The sequence below is a fragment of the Alosa sapidissima genome, chromosome 6 (genome assembly GCF_018492685.1).
Source record: "Alosa sapidissima isolate fAloSap1 chromosome 6, fAloSap1.pri, whole genome shotgun sequence".
In the NCBI taxonomy this organism is placed as follows: Eukaryota; Metazoa; Chordata; class Actinopteri; order Clupeiformes; family Clupeidae; genus Alosa; species Alosa sapidissima.
Window position 1 is genome coordinate 36400016 of NC_055962.1, and position 27600 is coordinate 36427615.

Consider the following 27600-nt stretch of genomic DNA (forward strand, 5'->3'; position numbering starts at 1 on the left):
ATTGTCACATGATCGCTTTATGCTTAGACTTTTGTGAAATTAGTGTCCTGTCCTGCTCTGGACATGTTTATGTTTCATAATCAAAGGTGACTTGTTTGTCTCTGTCTCACTTCCTGGACTTGGTCAAGTGGAGCTTATTGGAGTCTTATTGCTCTTTTTCCCTTCAGTTGGCTTAGGAAGTTCCGTATGGATCATCTGGTCTGGCTGGTCTGCTTCACTTACAGTATATGCTTTTGGTTTTGCTTTGGCATTTTCCTGCTCTTGATTGTTTTTGTTCAGTTAAACTTATGCATCTCTACAACCAAAATGTTCAACTGTTCTCAATATAAGGCTAACACTTTGGCACAGGTATGAATGTGTGTGTGTGTGTGTGTGTGTGTGTGTGTGTGTGTTTGTGTGTGAGAGAGAGAGTTTGTTTGTGTGTTTTTGAGTGTGTTTGTTGCATCACTGTTTCCTCTTCAAACGTCAATCACTCTCTCTCTGCGCACTAGTCCCTCTGTGATCATCCGGCAGTGCAGGTCTCTCTGTAGTCTCTGTTGGATTGTGCGTGTGCACAGGTGAGTCAACAAAACCTCTCAAAAATGTCATTCATTCTTAGAACTCTTCTTAGATCACTTAGAACCCTGGTACTAATGAGAACACAGAACATTGCAGGGTTCACATAGTTACGTTTCTGGAAGAGGACAGATAGGCAAGTTGTTGAGCCACAGAGCTAAAAGGAAGCACAAGTTAGACTGGTTAATAAAAGCACTCTTACAACTCTTAATGTCCAAGCACAAGTTGGACTGGTTAATAAATGTACTCTTACAACTCTAATGTCCAAGCTGCAGTTTCTTTACTCTTGATTGACATTGCCTCTGTTTTTCTAGTTTATGTGGGTTGTTTGTTCAAGTTTACTTTTGTATGTGCTGGGGAGTTTCATACCTTACTTATGTAAGAGTAGTGTGTGCGTGTGAGGTGTATGTAGTTTGTGTAGAGCCATACAGCATACATATTTCCATCTTTGACTCAAAGCTTTAAATTAAAAAAAAAAATCAATAGAATTCCTTTATGAAAAAGTTTCCATATTATCTCTGGCACTGTGGTTTGTTATTGAATACTTTCTTTGTAAATCTAAATGCTACAACACTACTGTCTTGTCTGACCTCCGGCAGTAATCAGGAAACCCATCAAGCCTGCCCCACATCCGTGTGAATGATGACTGATGTGTGTTTGAAATAGTTTGGAATTATTGTGTATGAGATAATTGCCTGAATTTTCCTGAAGGAAATTTGTCTTATCAGTATCTGTGTGTGTGTGTGTGTGTGTGTGTGTGTGTGTGTGTATGATATGATAAGTGATATATGGCATTAAATGTACTCCTCTGTTGACTGTATGACGTTGATGAAAAGCTCTATTGTCTATGAATGAATTGTATTAATAACTACTGTAAAAACAGCAGTACTATGACTGCTTTAACTAGATGTACCGCGGAGCGGTACAAAATATGACCGCCGCCAATCCGGCACATTTTTTCCACAAAAATAAGGCACACTTGTCAAATTGTGTTCAGTTCCTACTTTGCTGAATTACTGAAGCTAAGCAGGAACAAAGTCAGGGTATCTGCTGGTCTGGCTACTGGCTAAAAACAAAAGGTGAAAGGCATATATGATTCTAACTGTCTCACGGAATTGCATTATGCACACTCAATTCTCACTGGTATCTGCTAAACAACAAGTACCAAAACATGATTAGTTCATAGATTTCACATGTAAAATACATTTTATACAACTCCACCCCCATCTTGCCTGTTCATAATTCTGAGAAATTGTTGAATTGTGTGCATTTGTGCGTGTACGTGTTTATGTGTGTGTGTGTGTGTGTGTGTGTGTGCGTGCGTGCATGTGCTTGTGGGTGTGCCTGTGTGTGTGCATGTGCATGCATGCGTACATATATCTACTGTGTGTGTATGTGTCATACGTATGATTACTGTGAATGTATGTGTGTGTGAATATCTGTTTATGCACACGCATATGCAATCGGTTAACATGACCCCTGGAGGCAAACATACGCAAAAAATTGGTCCCCACGGTTCTCAAGATATTCACAGAAAACTCTGTTGGTGTACGGTCACTAAATGTACACATAAATTAATTTATTGTATGGCCCCCCATGAACGAAAGTCCACGAAACTTGGCATGCATTCAGAGAGTGTCATAATGATCCTACACTTTCAATTTCGTGCAGTTTTGACCATGTCAGCCAGAGATATTGTGATAACAACACCTAATTTTTTGCTTTTAACTAGGTGGCGCTATACATGAAATGAGTGGTTATGGAATGGGTTGACATGGCCCCTTAAGATCAACATACAAAAAAAAGGTGGTCTTCCTACACCCTACGGTTCTCGAGATATTCACAGAAAACTGTGTCTGCCCTACCCTCCTTTCGGGGGGTTCAGTCCAGCGGGGGGGCTACAGATCATAACGGAAAACGATGGTTCCAAGTTCCGTGTACCCCGGTCTTTCAGTGTCCCGGGAATCCTTGACGGAAATTTGGCCATGCGAAAAAGAAAAAAAAAAAAATCTGACTAAACCTATATGACCTCCGCTTCACTGCGCGGCGGTCATGATAACTGGATGTCACTGCAGTGATTATTAATGATGTCACTGGAATGGCTGTACTCACCAATATGCTCTGATTGATGAATATTGGAAAAAGTATTAATGGCTGCACCATGCTATTGACATGACCGAAATGACTACACCTCCATACCAGAATGTATGACTACACCTCCAGAATGTGACTGAAATGACTAGTATTGATGTCAGTGGAATCATTGTGGCTCTGCACAGTTAATCACTACAAAGGCCTACATGCTGATTATGTAGGGTGCTCATGGTCTAGAAGGCCTACATGCTGATTATGTAGGGTGCTCATGGTCTAGAAGGCCTACATGCTGATTATGTAGGGTGCTCATGGTCTAGGCCTACATGCTGATTATGGTCTAGAAGGCCTACATGCTGATTATGGTCTAGAAGGCCTACATGCTGATTATGTCGGGTGCTCATGGTCTAGATGGACTGGTTTGGTACTCCATTTTGTTGGAGGTCAGGTTAATATGGCATCCTACATGTCATACAGTGTTTGCATGATATCCATTAAAGTTTACATTTTTCACATAGATCTCTATTTCTCAAGGTCACGAGTACTGTCGGTACAGAAAAAAAACGATAACAGTTTGAGTTCCTGCAGCCAGACCACACAACCTAGAGCTAAAGCAGCCAGGCAGCTACAGTGCTTCACTCTGGGGGCATGTTCCTGAGCCCCCATGTTCATGCCCCCAGAGTGTAGCGCTGTAGCTGCCTGGCTGCTTTAGCTCTAGGTTGTGTGGTCAAAGGTCAAGGCCACATGGGGTCCTCATAGGAGATGTAGGGTGTGAGTTTGACAGCCTATTTTGCCGACGGTGCATACGCACTGTGGCCAGAGCAAAGTCAGAGGCACAAAGTGGGCAGAGTCAGGCCCAAGTTAATTAAGAAAACATATCACTGGCTGCATGTGATTGGTTAAAACATAGCACTGGCTGCATGTGATTGGTTAAAACATAGCACTGGCTGCATGCGATTGGTTAATAAACTAGATGTACTAGATGCAGAGCGGTACAAAATATGACCGCCGCCCAGTCCAGCACATTTTTCCACAAAAATAAATCACGCTGAAAGGCCTATATGATTCTAACTGTCTCACTAAATTGCATTATGCACACTCAATTCTCATTGGTATCTGCTAGACAACAAGTACCAAAACATGATTAGTTCATAGATTTCACATGTAAAATTCATTTTATACAACCCCACCCCCCATCTTGCCTATTCATAATTCTGAGAAATTCTTGAATTGTGTGCATGTGTGCGTGTACACGTTTATGTTTATGTGTGTGGGTGTGTGTGTGTGTGTGTGTGTGCGTGCTTGTGTGTTTGCCTGCGTATGTGTGTTTGTTCATGTGCATGCATGCATGCATATGTCTACTGTGTGAGTATGTGTCATACGTATGATTACTGTGAATGTATGTGTGTGCGTGTGTATCTGTTTAGGCACATGTGTGCACATGGAATGGGTTAACATGACCCCTGGAGGCAAACATACGGAAAAAATTGGTCATCCTAGGCCCTACGGTTCTCAAGATATTCACAGAAAACTGTGTCTGCCCTACCCTCCTTTCGGGGGGTCCAGTACAGCGGGGGGGGGCTACAGATCAAAAACGAAAAACGATGGTTCCATGCTATCCATGTGGGGTTACATGCCCACCAAGTTTCGTGTACCCCGGCCTTTCAGTGTCCCGGGAATCCTTGTTGGTGTATGGTCACTAAATGTACACATAAATTATTTTATTGTAAGGCCCCCCATGAACGAAAGTTCACAAAACTTGGCATGCACTCGGAGGGTGTCATAATGATCCTACACTTTCAATTTTGTGCAGTTTTGACCATGTCAGCCAGAGATATTGTGATGAAAACACCACATTTTTTGCTTTTTAATTTTTAACTAGGTGGCGCTATACATGAAATAAGTGGTAATGGGATGGGTTGACATGCCCCCTTAAGACCAACATACAAAAAAAAGGTGGACCTCCTAGGCCCTACGGTTCTCGAGATATTCACAGAAAACTGTCTCCGGCCACCTACAGGCCAGTTGGTGTATAGTAACATAAATTAATTTATTGTGTGGCCCCCCATGAACGGAATTCCACGAAACTTGGCGTGCATTCAGAGGGTGTCATAATGATCCTACACTTCCAATTTCGTGCAGTTTTGACCATGTCAGCCAGAGATATTGTGATAACAACACCTAATTTTTTGCTTTTAACTAGGTGGCGCTATACATGAAATGAGTGGTTATGGAATGGGTTGACATGGCCCCTTAAGATCAACATACAAAAAAAAGGTGGTCTTCCTACACCCTACGGTTCTCGAGATATTCACAGAAAACTGTGTCTGCCCTACCCTCCTTTCGGGGGGTTCAGTCCAGCGGGGGGCTACAGATCAAAACGAAAAACGATGGTTCTATGCTATCCATATGGGGTTACATGCCCACCAAGTTTCGTCTACCCCGGTCTTTCAGTGTCCCGGGAATCCTTGACGGAAATTTGGACATGCGAAAAAGAAAAGAAAAAAAAAAATCTGACTAAACCTATATGACCGCCGCTTCGCTGCATGTGATTGGTTAAAACATAGCACTGGCTGCATGTGATTGGTTAAAACTAGGGCTGTCAATCGATTAAAATTTTTTATTACATACTCTGTGATTAATGAATCTAAATTAATTGCATATATAATATTTGCTGTGAAAGTATTTTAAATATTTAAATTCAAAATTCAAATGAATAATTGAATAATCAGCATTAGTGACAAAAACTCTTTTATTATTATTTAATAATGGCCATAATAATCAATGATATGACCTAATATGCTGAGGAAATAAATTCAAAAGTGCTTCGGGAAGAAGTTTTTTTTTCATATACAAGGTATTTCAGGCCACAGATATAACCTAGGGGACACAATGAAAATAAATTAACACTCCCCTCAATGTCAACACTATTTCTTTGCATTGATGTGCGACTTTAGAGTTGATGAACTCCGGTGATATGCAAATTCCTTGCTGCAGACATTGCAGAGGACTTTTTTCAGGCGTTTTTTAAAAGTAAATGTTCCAATCAATGATCTAGGCAGCACATTTTCTTCTCTCTCCTTCTTTTTACAGTCTAATGGTTACTGACTACCATACCTGTCAACATTTAGCTTTCCAAAAACGGAAAGCTTTTTTTTGGGGGGGGGGGGGGGGTTCATACACGTGTTTCAACACTGCATTTCGGTCGTGGCTTTTACCTTACCATTACCTTACGCATGCCAGTTATGTATCCACCAGCTGCCTGCCTGCAGCCTACTTCCAAAACTCCAAAGCTGCTTGCTGTCAGATTTGGTTGCGAGGGCACAAGTTCAGTGTATCAACAACACTCAAACAGTTTATGTGATGTGTTATTCAATTAAATTCCCAACAATTTCACAACAGCTAGTTCTGGAGTAGGCCATTCAACTAGCCCGCTTGCTTACGACGAGACTCAGGCTGCGCAGTCGGCACCCGCTTCCTTATTTGGGTTTTGGGTTGCCAGTTTTTAGCCTATGACAAAATGGTTGAAATTGAAACTAAGTGATCGTGTTTGTGTAGGGTGTATTTCATACACAATCTGGCAACTTGGGAGATGTCAGACTAATAGAAAAAATGAATGGATCAATGATTTTAAAATGAAGTTTGATGACCATGCAAATTACGGGAGTTTACCGGGAGAAATAACAAAACGGGAGGGTGCTGGGAGATGACCTTGAAATACGGGAGAACCCAGGAAAAACGGGAGTGTTGACAGGTATGCTGACTACAACGGCTCGGGGTCAAAGGTCATACGGAATCGATTAATCTGCATTATTTCTTTTAATCAGTTATTTTTTCTCAAATTAATTAATCGAAATTAATCAGTTATTTTGACAGCCCTAGTTAAAACATAGCACTGGCTGCATGTGATTGGTTAAAACATAGCACTGGCTGCATGCGATTGGTTAATTAATAAAACATAGCACTGGCTGCATGTGATTGGTTAAAACATAGCACTGGCTGCATGCGATTGGTTAATTAATAAAACATAGCACTGGCTGCATGTGATTGGTTAAAACATAGCACTGGCTGCATGTGATTGGTTAATTAATAATAGATAGATAGATAGATCAAAATTGAACACTGGTTTATCAACTTCACTTCACCGGAGAGGTCTCGCACATTTCCCGCCTTGCCGTAGCGTCCCGCTACCTACATCTCTGGTCCATAATCTTCTCTCTTACTGTGCGTGTGCTTAAGTAGGTGTGTGTGTGTGTATGCGGAAGTGAAATGACATTTAAATACACTGCTCTATTCACAGCGGGACGCTAATTGATAAACAGTTCTATTGTTTGCAAAGCAGAAGCACAGACAGTTATAGAAAATGTGCTACACACACACACACACACACACACACACACACACACACCGACAGGGCATGCACATGTGTTGCACATAGACACACACCTCTGATGTTGGCAGTATACAGTAGGTAGTTATTTACCGTATATGAAACTAGTGATGCCCACAGATATAACGCCTCTCAAGAGTGTCATCTCAGACTAGTGTGTTAGGCCTGTGATGAGTGTGTCAGCTCAGACTAGTGTCAGGCCTGTGGTGTGTGTGTGTGTTGTCTGCAGAAAGGAGGGCAAACCTCATGTTGACCTAGAAAGGAGCGGAGAATGGGGCCTTGTTGTCCTAGATGTTCAAAGCTTCTGGCCCCTTGTGTTCTGGATTTGATCTCTGCGGTTCTCCATGAGGTGTGTGTTGACCTGGGTTTTGACCTGGTTCTGTGCAAATTTCCTCTCTTTGCAAGAGTGGCAATGCAGTTAACTGAGCCCACACTTTCGTCATAGGATACTGCAGCCAACAGCAGCTAGAGCAGCCAGGCAGCTACAGTGCTGTCTTGGGGTGTAGCACTGAAGCTGTCTTGGGGTGTAGCACTGAAGCTGTATTGGGGTGTAGCACTGAAGCTGTATTGGGGTGTAGCACTGAAGCTGTCTTGGGGTGTAGCACTGAAGCTGTCTTGGGGTGTAGCACTGAAGCTGCCTGGCAGCTCTATCTGTTGTTTTTTCAAGGGGGTTTCGTACTCAGCAGGGCTGGAATTTCACGGCGGCCGTCGTTGCCCCTTGCGTTGCCCTTTATGATGCCCTTTAAAAAAGCGGAGGTTCACAGGCCACTGTGGCCTTGGTGACCTGCATGACTACTTCCCCCGTCCCCACTGTGGCCTTGGTGACCTGCATGACTACTTCCCCCGTCCCCACTGTGGCCTTGGTGACCTGCATGACTACTTCCCCCGTCCCCACTGTGGCCTTGGTGACCTGCATGACTACTTCCCCCGTCCCCACTGTGGCCTTGGTGACCTGCATGACTACTTCCCCCGTCCCCTCTGTGGCCTTGGTGACCTGCATGACTACTTCCCCCGTCTTTTTATATTCTTTTTACTATTTACTACTAATCACTAATGACACAAATCACTAATGACGTTGTGGTCAAAAATATCCAGGCAACACTCGGTGTGAGGAACCACTGCAGGTTTATTCACGATACCGGGAGCAGGTCACTAGCAACAGCATGTTCCAGTAACACTACTCAAAGTTCTCTAGGGCAAAGCCCCATCTTATACATGTTAATTACATTGGTAATACAAATCACATGAGTACAATGGTCTTCAAAAATCCTCATACATGCAGAAATACAACAATACATATACACTTCTTGGACATAGCATGTGATCCATGCACCATATGCAAGTCATGTGGCTACTCCAAGTAAGTAGATAATTGGTCAATACAATACATATACATCCTTCAGCATTCTCTTGCCATAGTCTAGTTCCTGTCGGGATATTCCTAATATTACTGCCTCAGGCAGAATACCCTTAACTCGTGACAAAGGGGGTCGCATGACCTTTATTAGAAAATCATGACATGGAGAGAGCAAATGACAGACAAAGCAAAATTAATGCACAGTATTGAATGTATAGAAAGCATACAAAGAATCTAAGAAAATGAAATGTTAATCATTTCAAAATTATAAATGCAGATTAGTATTCACTTCTAACAAAATTATTAATAATCACTTCTATTTCATAAAAATGTTAGTAATCCAAAATTTCTCCTTCAACGTAATATGTAATTTGTTTTGCCTGCTATAGGCTCACATAACTTTGCAAGAATTTGACCTTTACCTTAGACCCCATGACCTTTAGTACCTAATCAGTGCATGTAGGATGTATTAACTGTATTGGTTTCATGAAGATCATTCAGTCTGATTGGGAGATATCACAGCAACACTATATTTCAAGTTTGACCTCATGTGACCTTGACCTTTGACACCTAATCAGTTCATCAAGCCCTTATAATGAGTAAGTATACCAAGTTTGATAAAGATCCTTTAACTAGCTGGGTAAATATTGCCTAATATTATGATGTTTTAACATATAATGCTGGCCCAATATCCATTGTTTTTTGGTACAAAGGAAACCCCTGTAATTTGTTTTCTGGTAAGGATTGGTGTTGGAGGCACCTGAAATTCTTAATCTACATAAAATAACGGTTAAAATAATACTAAATATGTTTTCGCACTATTTACTGCCACTTTCAACCCTAATTCGCTCAGACTAATAGGCTAAATTCAACTTTGATCATTTTTATGTAGCCTACTGTAGGCTATTGCTAACTTTGGCCTTGGGGCCCTCACATGTGGCCTTTGGGCCCCCCGCCAAATATGCCCAACGAAAGGCCAACTGGCCTTGCCCCTAAAATTATGAAATTCCAGGCCTGGTACTCTGGTGACCTTGGCGACCAATATGTCACACGTATCGGGTTAAGGGATTATCTTGGTGAAGTGCTCACTAACACTGTTTGTGTAGAATCTTCTGTGTGTACTGTATATTTCCATTCATGAGAAACTGGAGGGAAAACAAAGGTGTTTGTTCAGTATATGCAACACCTTTCACCTGAAGTTCCAGTTCATATATACACATTGACAGTTTCCATCCTATCACTGACATCTAACTCTACTGCTCATATTTCAATAAAAATATACTATTCTAACAAAAACTCCTACTACTGTATATATTTTTATGGTTCTAGATCAAATTCTAGTCCTCGTCTAGTTCTCGTCCTTATTGCTTAGTTGTGTTTTTTATATTATATACTTTTAATTACTTTTTTCTGCTGTTAGTGAATGTGTGTGTGATGTCTGTACGCTACTGAGACCTTGAATTTCCCCTGGGTATCAATAAAGTATCTATCTGTCTATCTATCTAAATCTCTTAGGACCTTATTTCTCAGCCTGAAAGGTAGTAGACACATTTTAAATCCAAAATGGTTTATAGTGACCTCAACTACTGTTATAACAGTAACCAAATCCTTTTCATGACATCTTGGTATTTGCAAATTAAGACAATGTCCTAATTGAACTCTGTTGGGCATTTCAGGCCATGTTATGAGCTCATCAGCTCACATTGTAGTATTTTTTGACATGATGAAAGTTATCCTTATATAAAATGATTGATATATAAGATATAAAATATAAAAATATGATCCCAAATATGATTTGTTTGGGAAAAAATTAAATATGTTTAAGGGCACCCATTTTGCAGATATGTCCTTGATTGCCAAAGTCACATCTTATTTCCTTTGTAGGGTGACTGCAGAAAATGGCCAATGCTACTGAAGATTATAACATGAAATATCCCGACAACAGCTTATCAGAAATGAATTATGACGACTATTATGGATACGGAGATGATGGACTGTGTTACACACAGGTCTTCGACAATGTGTACTATCACCTCAGTCTGTACGTCCATTCCATCATCGTTGTGCTGGGGTTGCTGGGCAACCTACTGGTCATCGTCACGTATGCCTTCTACAAGAAGACCAAGTCCATGACGGATGTGTACCTCCTCAATGTGGCGGTGGCCGATGTTTTCTTCGTTGTGGTGTTGCCCTTCATCATCTACAACGAGCAGCATGGCTGGGTGATGGGGGATGGGGCCTGCAAGGTCCTGAGTGGCGCCTACAGTCTCAACCTGTATAGTGGTGTGCTTCTGCTAGCCTGCATCAGCGGCGACCGCTACCTCGCTATCGTCCGAGCTAGCAGCTCCCGATACCTCCGCTCCCGCACCCTCGTCTACAGCCACGCCATCTGCTTTACTGTCTGGGTGATGGCACTTCTGCTGTCCCTGCCCACGTTCCTGTACTCAACAACCTATCAGCCCCGAGATTTAACAGTCATGCTTGGTGTAACACCTGAAAATTCCACAGATGAAGAATTGGTGGAGTGTAGGCTTTACTTTAACAGCACTGAGACGGCAGACCTCATGAAGGTCCTGATCCCAAGCCTGCAGATGGGGATCGGGTTCCTGCTGCCCCTGATGGTGATGACCTTCTGCTACACCTGCATCATCCTCACACTGCTCAAGGCGCGCAACTTCCAGAGGCACAAGGCGGTGCGGGTGGTGCTGACGGTGGTGCTGGTGTTTGTTCTCTGCCACCTGCCCTACAACCTCACCCGCCTGGCGTACACCATCACTCTGGGTGAGGAGAGGGAGTGCCCTGCCGAGATCTCCTTCATGGTGGGACTCAGCATCACCGAGACTCTAGCCTACCTGCACTGCTCCCTCAACCCCTTCCTGTACGCCTTCGTCGGCGTGCGCTTCCGCAACCACTTCCAGAAGGTTCTACGGGACCTGTGGTGCGTGGGGAAAGACTACATGCGTGCCCGACGCCCCTCTTCCCGCATCACCTCGGAGGTTTGTCTGTCCATGCGCAAGTCACTCGACGGATCCAACACGGACCACGCCACGTCCTTCACCATGTGATCCCAATGGATCCCCCCAGGACTTCTTTTTTACTTTAGTTCAGATAAAATGCTAAACATGCCACATTTACTATGTGGCTTGATCCAGCTGGGCATTGGAATCTGACCTCCCATGGACTGGGACTGACTAACACACTTTACTGTGTGATTAAAACCAAGGGGTCAGGGGTCAGGGGTCAGCCTTTAGAGGGTTAGCTTCAGCCAGTTGGCCGCCACCATAGATAGAAAGCTAGCATTGTCCGTCGAGTTCTTTTAGGTGGCATCGTGAACGTGGCCGCCGTATTGCTGGGGGCAAAAACCTTACTGTCTATGGGCAACACTGCCTACAATCAGAGACACCGGTCTGATTTCCAATCAGAGACACATGTTTGGCCTACATTGATTGTTGTTGGAGCCCAATGCGGAATCAATCTATCTATCTATGGCCGCCACCATCTTTAAAAATGGCGTCCCACAGGTGCTCACTACCTGCCACAGCCCCACAGAAACAGCCAATCAGGTGCCACAGACACAGGAGTATGTTCTCTGTGGATTGGTGGATGTTACCATGAGCTTGCAGCTTCCACACTGAGAGGATCAGTCAATTCAAACGGACTACATCATTTGCGACCATCTGTAATGAAGCACTAATTGGCTTGTTTGTGAGAATGTGTCAGGAAGTGAGCATATGTGGGACACCATTTTAAAAGATGGCAGCAGCCAATTAAGTATATTAATTTTTGGTTGAAACAGCTAGGCTAGCACCAGTTTTCATGATCACGTTAATGTTCAACTAGAGATGGAAAAAAAACTGCAATTAATGCTGGTACTGAATTGTTTTCATGCTGTGAAATATGCACGTCTGGCTTGTGAACCCCATAAAGTGACGCTTTCTAACTTAAATGTCCAATCCTAGTGCAACCCTTTCACTTTTTTAGTTTTTGTTACCACAACATGTTCAACTGGAAATACCGTTATCTAGCCTCATCCCCTGTCTCTTGCAGCCTCTAGAGGATTTAATTAAAATGAGAAATAATCTGAAAGTTTTTTTACTATGTCGCACAGATTGTAGAGATGTTTTCTTGTTGTGTATTAACTGTATTTTTGATAATTTGCTTGTAAATGTTGTGTATGCGCATCTTGTTTGAATACCACTCCTTTTTTAACACAACAACGTAGTGCCCCTTTGAATACCACTCCTGTAACCCGTAGTGCCCCTTTGAATACCACTCCTGTAACCCGTAGTGCCCCGTGAATACCCCTCCTGTGCCCGTGAATACCACCCCTGTAACCAGTAGTGCCCTGTGAATACCACTCCTGTAACCAGTAGTGCCCTGTGAATACCACCCCTGTAACCAGTAGTGCCCCTTTGAATACCACTCCTGTAACCCGTAGTGCCCCTTTGAATACCCCTCCTGTGCCCCGTAGTGCCGCAGTGGCCCGTGAATACCCCTCCTGTGTTATAGTCACAGTGGTAGTCACTCTTCCAGTTCATCTTCCTCAAATGTGTTTCAAACTGGATACGGTATTTGGAACTTTTCCTACTCTCACCTACTGTGAATGTACTCGTACGGAAACATACTCAAAATTACCTTATAAAAATGTAAGTCGACTCTATGTGTGCAAATAAATGAAAATGTGTTTTCCTTAAGGGTCCTGCGGTGTGTGTGTGTGTGTGGGGGGGGGGGGGGGGGGGTTCAGGGGTTGGGTTCTGCTTTAGCCCTGTGGTGTTCTAATATGTTTCAGGGTTGTGTTGTAATTGTAATTGTTGTAAGTTGTAATTGCTCTTGAGCTAGTAATTTTCCAATATTCCACTGTATTCGTGTTTTAGGGGTTGTGTTCTGCAAGCCTTAGGGTTGTTTTATGCTATGAGTTTGTGTTGGGCTACAGGGTTCTGCTTTGCTCCAGGGCTAGATAGATAGATAGATAGATAGATAGATAGATAGATAGATAGATAGATAGATACTTTTTTGATCCCTGTGGGGAAATTCAAATTGTGTCATTCTATGAGGTTGTACAATCCTGTGGTGTAGTTCTGCTTTGGCAGTTTAATGCTGTGCATACAGTATGTGCCTTACGCCAGTTAAATGCTGTGCATACAGTATGTGCCTTACGCCAGTTAAATGCTGCGTATGTGCCTTACGCCAGTTTAATGCTGTGTATACAGTATGTGCATCAGGGCAGTTTAATGCTGTGCATACTGTATGTGCATCAGGGCAGTTTAATGCTGTGCATATGTGCATCAGGGCAGTTTAATGCATCAGGGCAGTTTAATGCTGTGCATATGTGCATCAGGGCAGTTTAATGCTGTGCATACTGTAGGTGCGTCAGGGCAGTTAAATGTGCATAGGTGCCTCGGGGCAGTTTAATGCATCAGGACAGTTTAATGCTGTGTATACAGTATGTGCATCAGGGCAGTTTAATGCTGTGCATACAGTATGTGCATCAGGGCAGTTTAATGCTGTGCATATGTGCATCAGGGCAGTTTAATGCATCAGGGCAGTTTAATGCTGTGCATATGTGCATCAGAGCAGTTTAATGCTGTGGGTTTGTGCAGCAGTTGAATGCTGTGCTGTGCGTCAGGGCAGTTTAATGCTGTGGGTTTGTACAGCAGTTGAATGCTGTGCTGTGCATCAGAGCAGTTTAATGCTGTGGGTTTGTACAGCAGTTGAATGCTGTGCTGTGCATCAGGGCAGTTTAATGCTGTGCTGGGCGTCAGGGCAGTGTAATGCTGTGAGTTTGTGCAGCAGTTTAATGCTGTGGGTTTGTGCAGCAGTTTAATGCTGTGAGTTTGTGTAGCAGTTTAATGCTGTGGGTTTGTACAGCAGTTTAATGCTGTGGGTTTGTGCAGCAGTTTAATGCTGTGCTGTGCATCAGGGCAGTTTAATGCTGTGGGTTTGTGCAGCAGTTGAATGCTGTGCTGTGCGTCAGGGCAGTTTAATGCTGTGGGTTTGTACAGCAGTTGAATGCTGTGCTGTGCATCAGAGCAGTTTAATACTGTGGGTTTGTACAGCAGTTGAATGCTGTGCTGTGCATCAGGGCAGTTTAATGTTGTGCTGGGCGTCAGGGCAGTGTAATGCTGTGAGTTTGTGCAGCAGTTTAATGCTGTGGGTTTGTGCAGCAGTTTAATGCTGTGAGTTTGTGTAGCAGTTTAATGCTGTGGGTTTGTACAGCAGTTTAATGCTGTGGGTTTGTGTAGCAGTTTAATGCTGTGCTGTGCATCAGGGCAGTTTAATGCTGTGGGTTTGTACAGCAGTTTAATGCTGTGCTGTGCGTCAGGGCAGTTGAATGCTGTGGGTTTGTGCAGCAGTGCTATGTGGCACTAGAGGCTATGCCCTGTCTGGGATGCTTTAGGCTGTTATACTGTAGGGCTCTTCTCTGCTGGGTTAAGGACTGTGTCATGGTAGTGGGGTGGGTGTTTTCCTCTGAGTTCATATTTATGATTTCATTTACTTGTCCTCCATCTCAAAGAAAACAAGCACACAGAATGTCAGTCTGCAAATGAAACATGAAAATTATCTTTTATTAGAATGTATTCATAACTCAACCAAAAGAATGGCCTTCTCTCTCTCTTCCTTTTCTCCATCCCTCTCTTCTTCGTCGTCCATGGTATTGATGCGCGCTGAATTTCTTTTATTGGTCACTTTCCCTGTGTGCTGTTGAGGTGTTCCCCTAATCTTCCGGAACAATCCATGTATCCTTTCACCAGTCCAATGTTCCGGAACAGTCCGTGTATCCATTCACCATTCTGCTGAAGTCCTCCTGTTCTGCCAGTACAGGCCAGCATGCACCTCGGCCCTTCGGCACCTCAAAGAGAATGACCTTACAAAAAGATGCTGTGGAAAATAGCCCTAGTACCCTCGTGAGTAAAGGAACAGGTATCTCTCATCTTTACATCTCCTGGGCCATAAAGTGAAAAGGGGCGTGGGGAGTGTTATGGGATACTTCAAAAGATCAGTGCATGAGCAGGGGAAAAAGAGCAACATCAATAACAATAGCATCACCAATAATAATAATAATAATAATAATAATAATAATAATAATAATACTAATGCAGGAGTGACATTGTTTCATATGAGCCCTGTTGGCAGTGACAGCCTCTGGTGTGAAAAGTAAAGGAGCATTCTGTCACTATGGTTCCCTGGTAATCTCTGTCTGCCACAAATGGCATAGAAAGTCCGTGAATCCTCTGCTGAAATGTAACAGTTCAGAATTCATGTATAATCCATCTTTAAACCTGGATTGTTTTGTTAGCTATTTTGGAGATAGAACTGCTTTTATCAGTGGGAGGATAGAATTGAATTTGTAAGTCTGTAACATAATCAAAAGAAATCCCACGATAGCCGGGTATGGATACTGTGCCATAGGGCAGATGGGGTTACTCTGTAACTGCAATGCCGATTGCTTAATGGAGAATATTATGTAGAGGCTTTGGTGAGAACGTACCCACCCATATTCACAGTCATTGTCCTTTTGAAACAATATTCTTACAGTGTAGTCATACTGCTAGATGCCCGTCCTGGTTTCTTCTTTTATGTGTGTTGCTCTTACCAACCATATTTCTGCTCTGAGTATGCAAACCCCAATGAGATGACTGACGTGTGTCACGACATTCTGTGTTTGCAGAAGACAGAGCGCACGCACCTCTCGAATGCTCCTTCACTGCTGCTCACACTCACCAGCTGGGATTTTCAACCTTTTAGGACAAATTGTACATCTTTGTGTGGTTTAAACTTGTCCCCCACCCTCACATACACACACACACACAAGTATCACTAAGAAAACGTTTCCAAGTAACAGAAATGACATGATGAAATAATATAATTAATACAATAAGAACTTTTATAAATATCAATCCAAAACCATAAAAAAAAACACTAATTCAATGCCATTTATCATGCTTTTGTCCCTTTCTACTTCTATCATAACATTATGTCCCTGCCCCCCCCCAAACACACACACACCACCCCGCCTCTCAGACCCCCCAAGGTTGAAAACCCCAGAATTGCTGTTCACTCAGTATTCAGTAGCAAACTGGAGGAATCTTCATAAAACAGATACTCAATCTCAGAATCTCTTTGTCTTGCTCACTATCTCTCTCTCTCACACACACACACACACACACACCTCACTTACAACACTTCAACCGCTCTCTCTTTGTAGGCAGTTACTGATCCATAACTGTAAATCTCTCCTCGTAATGCATAGGAAAGAGAAAGTGTCTTTTCCCCCCTAAAGATTGATTGCACAGATACTCTGAGGGCCAGCTGTCCTGATCACGAACAATACAATGCATGAGGTAACTTGTGTTCCATCTAATCATATGATACACTATTGCTTAAGGTCAACCCAGAAACAGAATGCCCCCTGGCTCTTCAAGTTGTAAACATGTCACTTTAATCTAGGTGAGGCCCCACTTCCATGCGGACGCACAGCGTGCAGGTAGGCCAGATCAGCTGTATGGGGCTTAGAGTCCACAACAGCAGCAAACAGCACCCCCTGCAGGCTGCTCACAGCAACTACTGAGTGAATATTTATCATCAATGTCTTCAGTGCTGAGTTGTCTAAGGTTGGAAGGCTGTGTCGTCTGTTCCCCTCATAATACAGAACACATGACTCACTGGTAACCCACCTATGACATGGTAACCCACCTATGACATGGTGGTAACTCACCTATGACATGGTAACCCAGTAACCCACCTATGACATGGTAACCCACCTATGACATGGTGGTAACTCACCTATGACATGGTTACTCACATAGGCGCTTATGCAGAAACACCCCCATCACTTATATGCTTCTAAAATTATATGTTTCTCGTATGCTCATAAGTCTCATATATATCGCACACACACACACACACTGTTCAAGCATCACTGACTGAGATACGGTGACACCACACACACTCATACACAGCGCTCAAGCTTCACTGACTGAGGTACGGTAACACCACACACACACACTCACTACATGTCACCCCAACTCCTCTGGATTCACCCACTATCTTGAAGAGGGAAGATGGACAAGGAACCTTAACAGATGCACCCCACAATGGGGAAGGTGGGGGTGTGTGTGGGTGGGGGTGTGTGTGGGGGGGGGGCACACTGATCTTCCTATGGAGGACACAATGGTCTTTCAGATTACATGAGGGGGCACACAGAAGGCAGAGGGGGGACTAAACTGTTTCAGATGACACGGGGGGGGGGGGGGGTCTGACACAGGGGGCTCTGAGGTCTTTTCTTTCTTTTTTGCAGGGATAAGGGAGATACATTCATGAAGTTATATAGATATAATATATATATATTTATTTATATATATACTTTTTTTGCTTTGGAAAGTTAAGGCTGCCTTGTAAAGTATTCCATCATTTGGACTTATAGGATTGTTTATACTCATGAGACACAGACAGATAAAAAGAGCAGCTGGAAGATTCCTCGGGAGCTTATAATGAACGTCTGGGGATGACATTTTCAACCGACTCAAAACTGAAACCAGACTAAAATATTAACTTATAATATATTCTATAACAATGAGCTTTGCTTATGCTTTATCCAACAGACAATACTCCAGTAGCTTAACACTTAACCAGCAGGGGATCTCCATAGTAACACTGGTGACATCACCCATATCAGTCGATCGTTGATGCATTTGGTGATGTCATAATGCCATGATGTAACAAAGGACTAAAGTGAGACTCCTGAATTGTTGGCAGTCTCTGTATGCAGGTTTAAATAATTCTATACTAAAAAAAACAACCAATCCCCACATCTGTTCTCCTATTAAAGAAGCCTGCTTAAAGTAATCCAATCCCAATGCCTGCCTCCTGGTTAGAGGGAGGAGCCCATCTACATGGACATCTGTGATTGGCTGAAGTGCCTGTGTAGGGCGGGGCTTAACGGGAGAGTAAAAAGCAGCACCATTTACAGTCAGTAGGATTTCTCTCAGTAGTGTTTACAATTCCACACTCGGTGGTGTTAAAACAGCAGAGTTTCACGTCTGAGAGTTCATCACTTTTACTCTGCGGGTTGCCTAGCGCTCACTCGGTAGTGTGCATTCATTCAGCAGCGTTCACTGTGTTGCGCCCACACAGAGAACCATCGGTGGTTTACTCAGGTGTATTCAGTAGGTTATGATTCAGTAGTCTTCACTCCGACGTATTGAGGAGTGGTTTTGCACCACTTTGCGTCCATATCCTGGACGGACAAAGGCTGAAGGATGACCTATTTGGTGTGCGAGATATCAAAAGAATGAAGCCACTCATGTGGTAGGATGATGACGTGTGGTTGTGTCTTGGGAGGTTGTATACCATTCGATGAATTATAGTTCACTTCATGACTGATGCTGGAGGTCATGTGACACATAACTGGCCACGTGCTGACTGATGTCATAATAAGATAAAGGTCATGTGATGACTGATGATGTCAGAGGTCGTGCGGTTGATGTGACGGGTCATGTGATTACTAATGTCAGAGATTACTAGATGAGTTTGATGACTGATATCAAAGAGGTGTAAGATATTAAATAGAATATTACTAGTGAAGCCATGGGGAGAAAAACACCATTGGCTGATCTCTCCACATGCTGCAGGAAGTGAGTGTTGATTGGTGAGTGTGTTGCTTTGAGAGTTTGTGTGTGAGTGTGTGTGTGTGAGTGTGTGTGTGTGTGTGTGTCAGAGCCTGGTCTGGGCTTCAGGGATGTAGATCTCGATGCTGTCGCCACGCTCCGTGACAGAGCTCTGTCGGAAGGATGCAGCCCGTTTGGCCGCCAGGAGACGTCGCCGGGCTTCCTGACGCTGCCGGTCCTGGAGGTCCAAGGAACGGTCCCGCATCATCGCCCCGCGGCCTCTAGTGGGCCTCCGTGGAACAGGGGGTGGCCATTTTCCTGCCTGCATAAAAATAATGTGATATGGTAAAGTATACGGAAGTATAGAGAGAGGGAGGGGAAAAAGAGGTGAAAGAGAGGTGTGTTAATGACATCAACATTCTATGCCGTTATTTAGCTTTCTGAAAGAATGAAAACGAGCACAGACACAGGAATCGAGTTACATAACAAAACAAGTCCAAAGAATAACTAGATGTACCGCAGAGCGGTACAAAATATGACCGCCGCCCAGTCCAACACATTTTTTCCACAAAAATAAGTCACGCTGAAAGGCATATATGATTCTAACTGTCTCACTGAATTGCATTATGCACACTCAATTCTCATTGGTATCTGCTAGACAACAAGTACCAAAACATGATTAGTTCATAGATTTCACATGTAAAATACATTTTATACAACCCCACCCCCATCTTGCCTGTTCATAATTCTGAGAAATTCTTGAATTGTGTGCATGTGTGCGTGTACATGTTTATGTTTATGTGTATGTGGGTGGGTGTGTGTGTGTGTGCGTGCATGTGCTTGTGTGTTTGCCTGTGTATGTGCCTGTGTGTGTGCATGTGCATGCATGCGTACATATGTCTACTGTGTGAGTATGTGTCATACGTATGATTACTGTGAATGTATGTGTGTGCGTGTGTATCTGTTTATGCACATGCGTGCATATGGAATGGGTGAACGTGATCCCCAGAGGAAAACATACGCAAAAATTGGTCATCCTAGGCCCTACTGTTCTCAAGATATTCACAGAAAACTCTGTTGGTGTACGGTCACTAAATGTACACATAAAATAATGTATTGTATGGCCCCCCATGAACGAAAGTCCACGAAACTTGGCATGCATTCGGAGGGTGTCATAATGATCCTACACTTTCAATTTTGTGCAGTTTTGACCATGTCAGCCAGAGATATTGTGATTAAAACACCTTTGCTTTTTAATTTTTAACTAGGTGGCGCTATACATGAAATGAGTGGTTATGGAATGGGTTCACATGGCCCCTTAAGATCAACATACAAAAAAAGGTGGTCTTCCTAAACCCTACGGTTCTCGAGATATTCACAGAAAACTGTGTCCTGCCACCTACAGGCCAGTTGGTGTACAGGTATCCATGTGGGGCTACATGCCCACCAAGTTTCGTGTACCCCGGTCTTTCAGTGTCCCGGGAATCCTTGACGGAAAATTGGCCATGCGAAAAAGAAAAAAAGAAAAAAAAGAAAAAATATCTGCTGCGCGGCGGTCATAATAATTGCGAATCTGGGAACACTCCTCAGCCACTGCTACCTCAGCTATGCAGCTATGTTCTACGTAAGTATATATACTCTTTTGATCCCGTTTGATCCCCGGAAATTTGGTCTCTGCATTTATTCCAATCCGTGAATTAGTGAAACACACTCAGCACACAGTGAACACACAGTGAGGTGAAGCACACACTAATCCCGGCGCAGTGAGCTGCCTGCAACAACAGCGGCGCTTGGGGAGCAGTGAGGGGTTGGGTGCCTTGCTCAAGCCCTGCTTACTGCCGTGGGCACTTCAGCCGTGCTTACTGGTCGGGGTTCGAACCGGCAACCCTCCGGTTACAAGTCTGAAGCGCTAACCAGTAGGCCACGGCTACCTCAGCTATGCAGCTATGTTATGTTCTTCCTCAGCTATGTTCTTCCTCAGCTATGCAGCTATGTTCTTCCTCAGATATGCAGTTATGTTCTGGCCAGTCATGCAATGATCCGACCCCTCTGTTGTGTGTGAGTATGTGTATGCAATTGGTGGTGTTTGTATGCCAAGTGTGTAGGTGTTTGCGGGTGTAGGTGGATGTTTTCGTGTATGTATCCGTGTGTGTGTGTGTGTATGTGTGTATGTGTGTGTGTAGGTGTATATATTTGTATGTATGTGTGTGTGTATGTGTGTGAGTGTGTAGGCGTATGTATGCGTGTGGTGTGTGTGTGTGTATGAGTGTGTGAGTGTGTAGGTGTATGTATGCATGTGGTGTGTGTGTGTGAGAGTGTGTGAGTGTGTAGGTGTATGTATGCATGTGGTGTGTGTGTGTGTATGTGTATGTGTGTGAGTGTGTAGGTGAATGTATGCGTGTGGTGTGCGTGTGTGTGTGTGTGTGTGTGTATGAGTGTGTAGGTGTATGTACAGTATGCGTGTGTATGTGTGTGTGTGTGTGTCTGTGAGTGTGTCTGTGTGTGAGTGTGTCTGTGTGTGTGTGTGTGTGTGTGTGTGTGTGTGTGTGTGTGTGTGTCTGTGTGTGTGTGTTTGTGTGTGCTACACACCTTCTTCTCTGGGCTCTCTAAAGGCTTCCACTCATTGCCCCTTATCTGCTGCAGCTCCTGGAACTTGGTGGACACGTCGTCGATGGACAGTTGCAGCAGGTCCCAGAAGCCCGCCAGGTCCTGCGATGTTGGCCTGGGCATGGCACTGGGGTCCTGAAGGGGGCGACATTGCACCATAATCAAGCACCGCACTCAGATTTACTGACAGAGAGTACTTAAAGGTGCAGTCAGCGATCGTATGCGTAATCGTCTCATCACGATACGCTAGCTGCCTCTGTCTCTGTAGGCAGCCCAGGCTCCGAGAATTGGAAACAAACAAAGTGGGGGCAGCCTGTGGGCCAAACCAAAGTGAAACTCTGCGAGGAGTTTCTTTAGGAATATTGAAGGTAGGGGTGAGCTACGTCTCTGGCGTGTTAATATAAACATAAACACAAACAAATACGATTTCCTGCACAATCGCTGACTGTACCTTTAATACAAAACCAGTTATGATCATGATATACCTGCTGAACATGTGCTGTATCATAAGTTTGAGTACATTGAGGGACTATGCTTGTTAACAGAACGCAGGCTGTGAATGCTAACAGTCTCCTAGCACGCCTGTCTCTCATATCAGAGATTACGAGTTTGCTAGTCTACAGAAGGCAGGTTACACTAGCACTACTATGCACTAGCACCACTATGCAGACTGCAGTGGAGATGAGTCACTCACCAGGTTCTGCTGACAGAGCCAATAGAACTGCTGGAACTTCTGAGACATAAGGAGCTGAGCGCTGCCCACCGCACTCCTGATTTTACCTAGGACTGAAAAACACACACACACAAACACACAGATACACACACACACACACACACACACACACAACATATCCTCAGTACTTCTACAAATATCTATCAGGAAAATGAGTTAGCATCAGGAGCTAACTCTAATGACTAGCAGTTCGGGAGCATGCCTATGTTCCCACAGCCCTATGTTCCCTAACCCACCCACCCCTCAGGCCTAACCCCACACCCACCCACACCTCAGGCCTAACCCCAACTCCAACCCTAACTCTAACCTTAGAAATGTGGGAGGGCTGTGGGAACATAGGGCTGACACCAGCAGTTCAATCCTTTATAGTCATTTCAGCTATTTTTACTTTCATCTTCCCACTGCACTGCTCCAGGAGTGTGTTATGATGAGTGTGTTATGACTACCACATTGATGCAGAACGCACAGGTGTGGGGATAGGCTAGACTGGGGATGGATGGTGGATGTGCTATAGTGCTATAATCTGTCAATATAGTCTTCAACTCAGGTTCCAACCAAATAGGATAATATTTATATTTTTAAATAAGATTTCTAAGTATAACAAAGAATATTTTAAGAAGGCGTAAGGTGACTTTATTATGCGCTTATCAACCACCAAGCACAAAAGAAACCTTTACTGCCTATCCATAATGTAATCTGTCTAATCTGAAGGACAAATCCACTTCATGATTATTTTTGTCATTGTAGTTGTGAAGTCTGTTATGGAATTTGAATGAAAGCGTAGCTTCTGAAGCCCTGCACAGCCCTGACGAGCAGACAACCACTGAGATGAAGGGAGGGGTGCTTCATGTGTGAGATGAGGAAGAGAGATGACATTCATGGGACACGCAAATGGACTTCCCTTTCTCAGCTGAAAATTGGAACAGATTAGACAAATGAGATGGAACGACGGAGATGAGCGCCAAGTCACAAAGGAAGCAGTTTTATTTTAGCTTTCATGTTCATGTGTATGGACCCTTTCAAGAGAGTTCCATTATCAGCATCATAGTTGGCCCCACAAGACTTCCTTTTTAACATTCCATATGTTATCTTAATGCAGAGGAAGTAGATTGGGGCCCAAATAGAACGTTCAAGCATTGTTTTTGTTTTTATTGTTGAAAGGGTCTATAGTATTCACTGCCTCTGTACTTGTATGCGAGCTGAAAGTAGGCAGGTGCTATGAAGCAGAGATGACTGGTGCAGAGGGCCCAACAGGTGTGCATGTGCATGTGCAAGTCTCAGGTGAGCTTCAGGTGAGAGCGGTGAGGGGAGTAGTGTGACTATATGTGGTGGTGGGCCTCATCATTCAGAGAGCAGAGAGGGGGATTTGGATAAAGGAGATGCTCAGGTGAGTTAAGCACAGGTCAGTGTGCCGAGACAGCAGTGTGGTTAGCTCTGGACATGGGGCCTAGTGGATAGGTAAGAGGGAAGGAAAGTAGAAAGGTCAAAGGTCAGGTGAGTCGAGGGTGTGAAGTGGGTTTAGAGCACTCAGATGACGGTGAGGTTGTGTTTACTTTTGGGTGGGCTGAAGGTGACAGGTGAGTTGAGAGCTCAGCTGAGTGGAAAGTTCAAAGGTTGGCTGCAGCTGAGGTTCAGGTACATTGAGGGCTCAGATGAGTAACCCAGAGAGGTGAGCCTTTGGTGAGAGGTCAAAGGTTGAGTGAGGTAAGGATGTCAGCTGAATCTAGGGATCAGGTGAACTGAGTTAAAGGTGTGCAGTGGAGTTGAGTCAGGTGAGAGGGCAGTGTAGGGAGGGGGAAGGTGGCGACTGAGGTGACCAGTAAGGGGGTCTGACAGGGCCTGGCAATCATCACAGCACACCACTGGGGATGACCAAGGGAACACACACTGGGGATGACCAAGAGAACACACACTGGTCTGTAGATCTCATGTGTCGTTCCCATAAGACATTCAGGGCTGGAACACACCACAAAAATGAAGAGAAAACTTTTCATAACATGTCATCGCTTATTTGTTGGTTGGGCAAAGTCTTAAGTCAAACTAAAGTTAATTTAACAATAAGGCAAAATGTGTCACCATGAGCCAGTCCTCTTCCGCAAACATTGAGGAGTCAGACCAAAACTTCCACAAGGAACTACCACATGGAAGCTATAGTTCATGCAGGAGAACTTTGATTGTTGACTGACTACCAAAGGGGAACAGCCAGAACGATGGACATTTTTAATGAAACATAATTTACGAAAAGATCATACCACTGAAAACCAGTGTTGTTGTGTAACGCGTTACAAAGTAACAAAGTAACGAGTTACAGTAACGTAACTACTTTTTAGAGTAAAAAGTAGTGTAACGCGCTACTACTGAAAATTTGGTAACGTAACGTAGTTCCTTTTTCATATCGGCGCAGCGTTACTTTTCCCAGGCAGGGACAGATTTGACAGCGACGCTGCTTTCTCAGCTGAGTGCTTGCGCAATAGGCATGAGTGCCACACGGCAGCCTACGTGACAGAGGCTGGTAGCATGAAGTGCAATCATACTGTAGCTCCACGGTACGTGACAGGGGCTGGTGGCAATGTATTCACATTACTTCAAACTCGTTGAAACTAAAGGGAAGGAATGTGAGTGTTAGTTGTAGCTTACATTGTGTCCCGATTTTGTCCACTGCCGTTAATTCAACTGCCAGCCTATTTATACGATTTACACTAGCTTTGCACCAAATTTCGGAGGAGTGCCTGTTTAATGAAAGAGCATAAGGCTATAAAATAAGCCCTCATATATTTTGTGTTCACCTATACGCCCAAGATGTATCGAGGCTATGTTATTTGATATTGTTTCATACCTAAACAGCAGCCCTGAATGTGGCTTTTGTCAGGCCATGTTGTCAGGGCATGCTGATTTACAGGAAAATCCAGTTTAAAATTTGTTTGCAGGGGATTTCCAGTGCTGAAATATTCAAGTTGAAGTCACGACTGGCTCGGTGAGACTCCAGGAAATGTGATCCCAGGTCCAGACAACTCATGACACTTGGGCACAATCAGGGAAATGGGATTTGCATGTTCAGGGCCACTTGTTACACATTTCCATAATCCTTCCACAGCTTTTCAGTGTTGTTGATTTTAACAGAAAAGCGCAATGCTGACTGGTGCTCTGGTTGAATTGTGTGCAAATCTGATAGAGCGAAACAGCTGTGTGTGTTTGTGGTGGATTTCAGCGCAAATTCATCCCACAACTTTAATCAGTTGTTCCCAGACTAGTGCTCTCACAACACAGTAGGCCCTGACCCTGTGAGACCCCAGGCAGGGGGAGGGGAGGGGGTGGGGTCTGTGTGTGTGTGTGTGTGTGTGTGTGTACAGTATATGTGTGTGGTGGGGTGGAGGGTTTGTATGTGTGTGTGTGTGGTGGGGAGGGATGTGTGTGTGTGTACAATATATGTGTGTGGTGGGGTGGAGGGTTTGTATGTGTGTGTGTGGTGGGGAGGGATGTGTGTGTATGTGTGTGGTAGGGGGGAGGGGGTGTGTGTGTGTATGTGCGTGTGGTGTGGAGGGATGTGTGTGTGTGTGTGCACTGAGAGAGTATTGGTGCTCCATGCCTGGTTGGGGGCCCAGGGAGCCTCCTGGGCTGTCTGTGTTGTCAGCTGCAGGACACTCACTGTCCTCGGTCAGCTGCTGCTGCTCGGCCTCCTGTTCCATGTCCCGGCACCAGTCCTCTAGCCGCCGGCTCTCCTCGTCCAGCAGCTGCATGAACCAGTTGCCGTCCCTCCGCAGCGGCGATGCCCGAGGGCCCCCCTCCGCCCCGGCCACCCCCCCCTCCGCTCCGGGGGGACCCTCGGCCATCCAGGCGGGCGTCTGCGGGCTGGGCGGCCGGTAGTCCTCGCGGTAGCTGAAGAGGCCCTGGGTGCGGACGGTGCGTAGCGCGCCGTACTGCGTGGGCGTGGTGGGCTCGGAGTGGAAGCCGCCGAACTGCAGGCCCTTGTCCTCCATGGAGGGAAACCCCTCCAGCTCCAGGTCAGCCTGCACCGCCGTCGTCACGCTGTTGGAGCGCTTGAACCGCCCCTGTCTGAGAGGACGCACACACACACACACACACACAGAACATGATATAGGACACACAGGTAGACAATACACACACACACACAGAGAACATGATATAGGACACACAGGTAGACAACACACACACACACACACACAGAGAACATGATATAGGACACACAGGTAGACAATACACACACACACACACACAGAACATGATATAGGACACACAGGTAGACAATACACACGCACAGAGAACATGATATAGAACACACAGGTAGACAACAACACACACGCACACACAGAGAACATGATATAGAACACACAGGTAGACAACACACACACACACACACAGAGAACATGATATAGGACACACAGGTAGACAACAACACGCACACACACACAGAGAACATGATATAGAACACACAGGTAGACAACAACACACACACACACACAGAGAACATGATATAGGACACACAGGTAGACAACAACACACACACACACACAGAGAACATGATATAGGACACACAGGTAGACAATACACACGCACAGAGAACATGATATAGGACACACAGGTAGACAACACACACACACACACAGAGAACATGATATAGGACACACAGGTAGACAACAACACACACACACACACAGAACATGATATAGGACACACAGGTAGACAACACACACGCACAGAGAACATGATATAGAACACACAGGTAGACAACACACACGCACAGAGAACATGATATAGAACACACAGGTAGACAACACACACACACACACACACACACACACACACACACACACACACACACACACACACACAGAGAACATGATATAGGACACACAGGTAGACAACACACACACACACACAAATACACACACACACACACACATACACACACAGAGATAACATGATATAGGACACACAGGTAGACAACACACACGCACAGAGAACATGATATAGAACACACAGGTAGACAACACACACGCACAGAGAACATGATATACTGTAGGATACACAGGTAGACAGTTTAGCTTCCTCTATGAGGAGACGAGATGCAATGTGGTGACATGTAGAGTGAGGTCATCTGATGTAACATACAGTATGTTGAATATAAAGGTAGTAGAGACCCTGCTGTTTGAAATTCACCTTCTGGATGTACTCTAATGTATCGGTGATGTACACTAATGTATCGGTGATGTACTCTGATGTATCGGAGATGTACTCTGAT

General features: G+C 44.4%; 2 protein-coding genes across 4 annotated transcripts in view; one reads left to right on the forward strand and one right to left on the reverse strand.

Moving 5' to 3' along the window:
• The first annotated feature begins 388 nt into the window (after positions 1–388).
• LOC121712322 (C-C chemokine receptor type 6-like) lies at positions 389–27600 on the forward strand. Of its 2 annotated transcripts, XR_006032587.1 has the most exons (3): positions 389–557; positions 10278–12614; positions 27589–27600. XR_006032587.1 is itself a non-coding variant. In XM_042096494.1 (2 exons), the coding sequence occupies exon 2, from the start codon at positions 10292–10294 to the stop codon at positions 11456–11458; it is 1167 nt and encodes a 388-aa protein (XP_041952428.1). In that variant the 5' UTR covers positions 389–557; positions 10278–10291; the 3' UTR covers positions 11459–13087. The 2 variants fall into 2 exon arrangements, 1 of the variants encoding a protein (XP_041952428.1); XM_042096494.1 differs by lacking the exon at positions 27589–27600 and having other exon boundaries at positions 10278–13087.
• The window catches only part of LOC121712320 (disks large-associated protein 2-like), a 95155-nt gene continuing 84962 nt past the window's right edge, over positions 17408–27600 (reverse strand). Inside the window, exons 9-12 of one of the 2 annotated variants that reach the window (XM_042096487.1) lie at positions 25987–26393; positions 22302–22393; positions 21590–21742; positions 17408–19322 (exon numbers count right to left, since the gene is read on the reverse strand). In XM_042096487.1, the coding sequence (XP_041952421.1) occupies positions 19107–19322; positions 21590–21742; positions 22302–22393; positions 25987–26393 (868 nt within the window). In that variant the 3' untranslated portion in view covers positions 17408–19106. Of the gene's footprint in view, positions 19323–21589; positions 21743–22301; positions 22394–25926; positions 26394–27600 lie in introns of both variants that reach the window. The other variant, XM_042096485.1, reaches the window with a different exon arrangement.

Bases quoted from the DNA above. Each gene is read 5' to 3' on its own strand.
- LOC121712322 (XM_042096494.1), top strand. From the start codon at position 10,292: ATGGCCAATGCTACTGAAGATTATAACATGAAATATCCCGACAACAGC.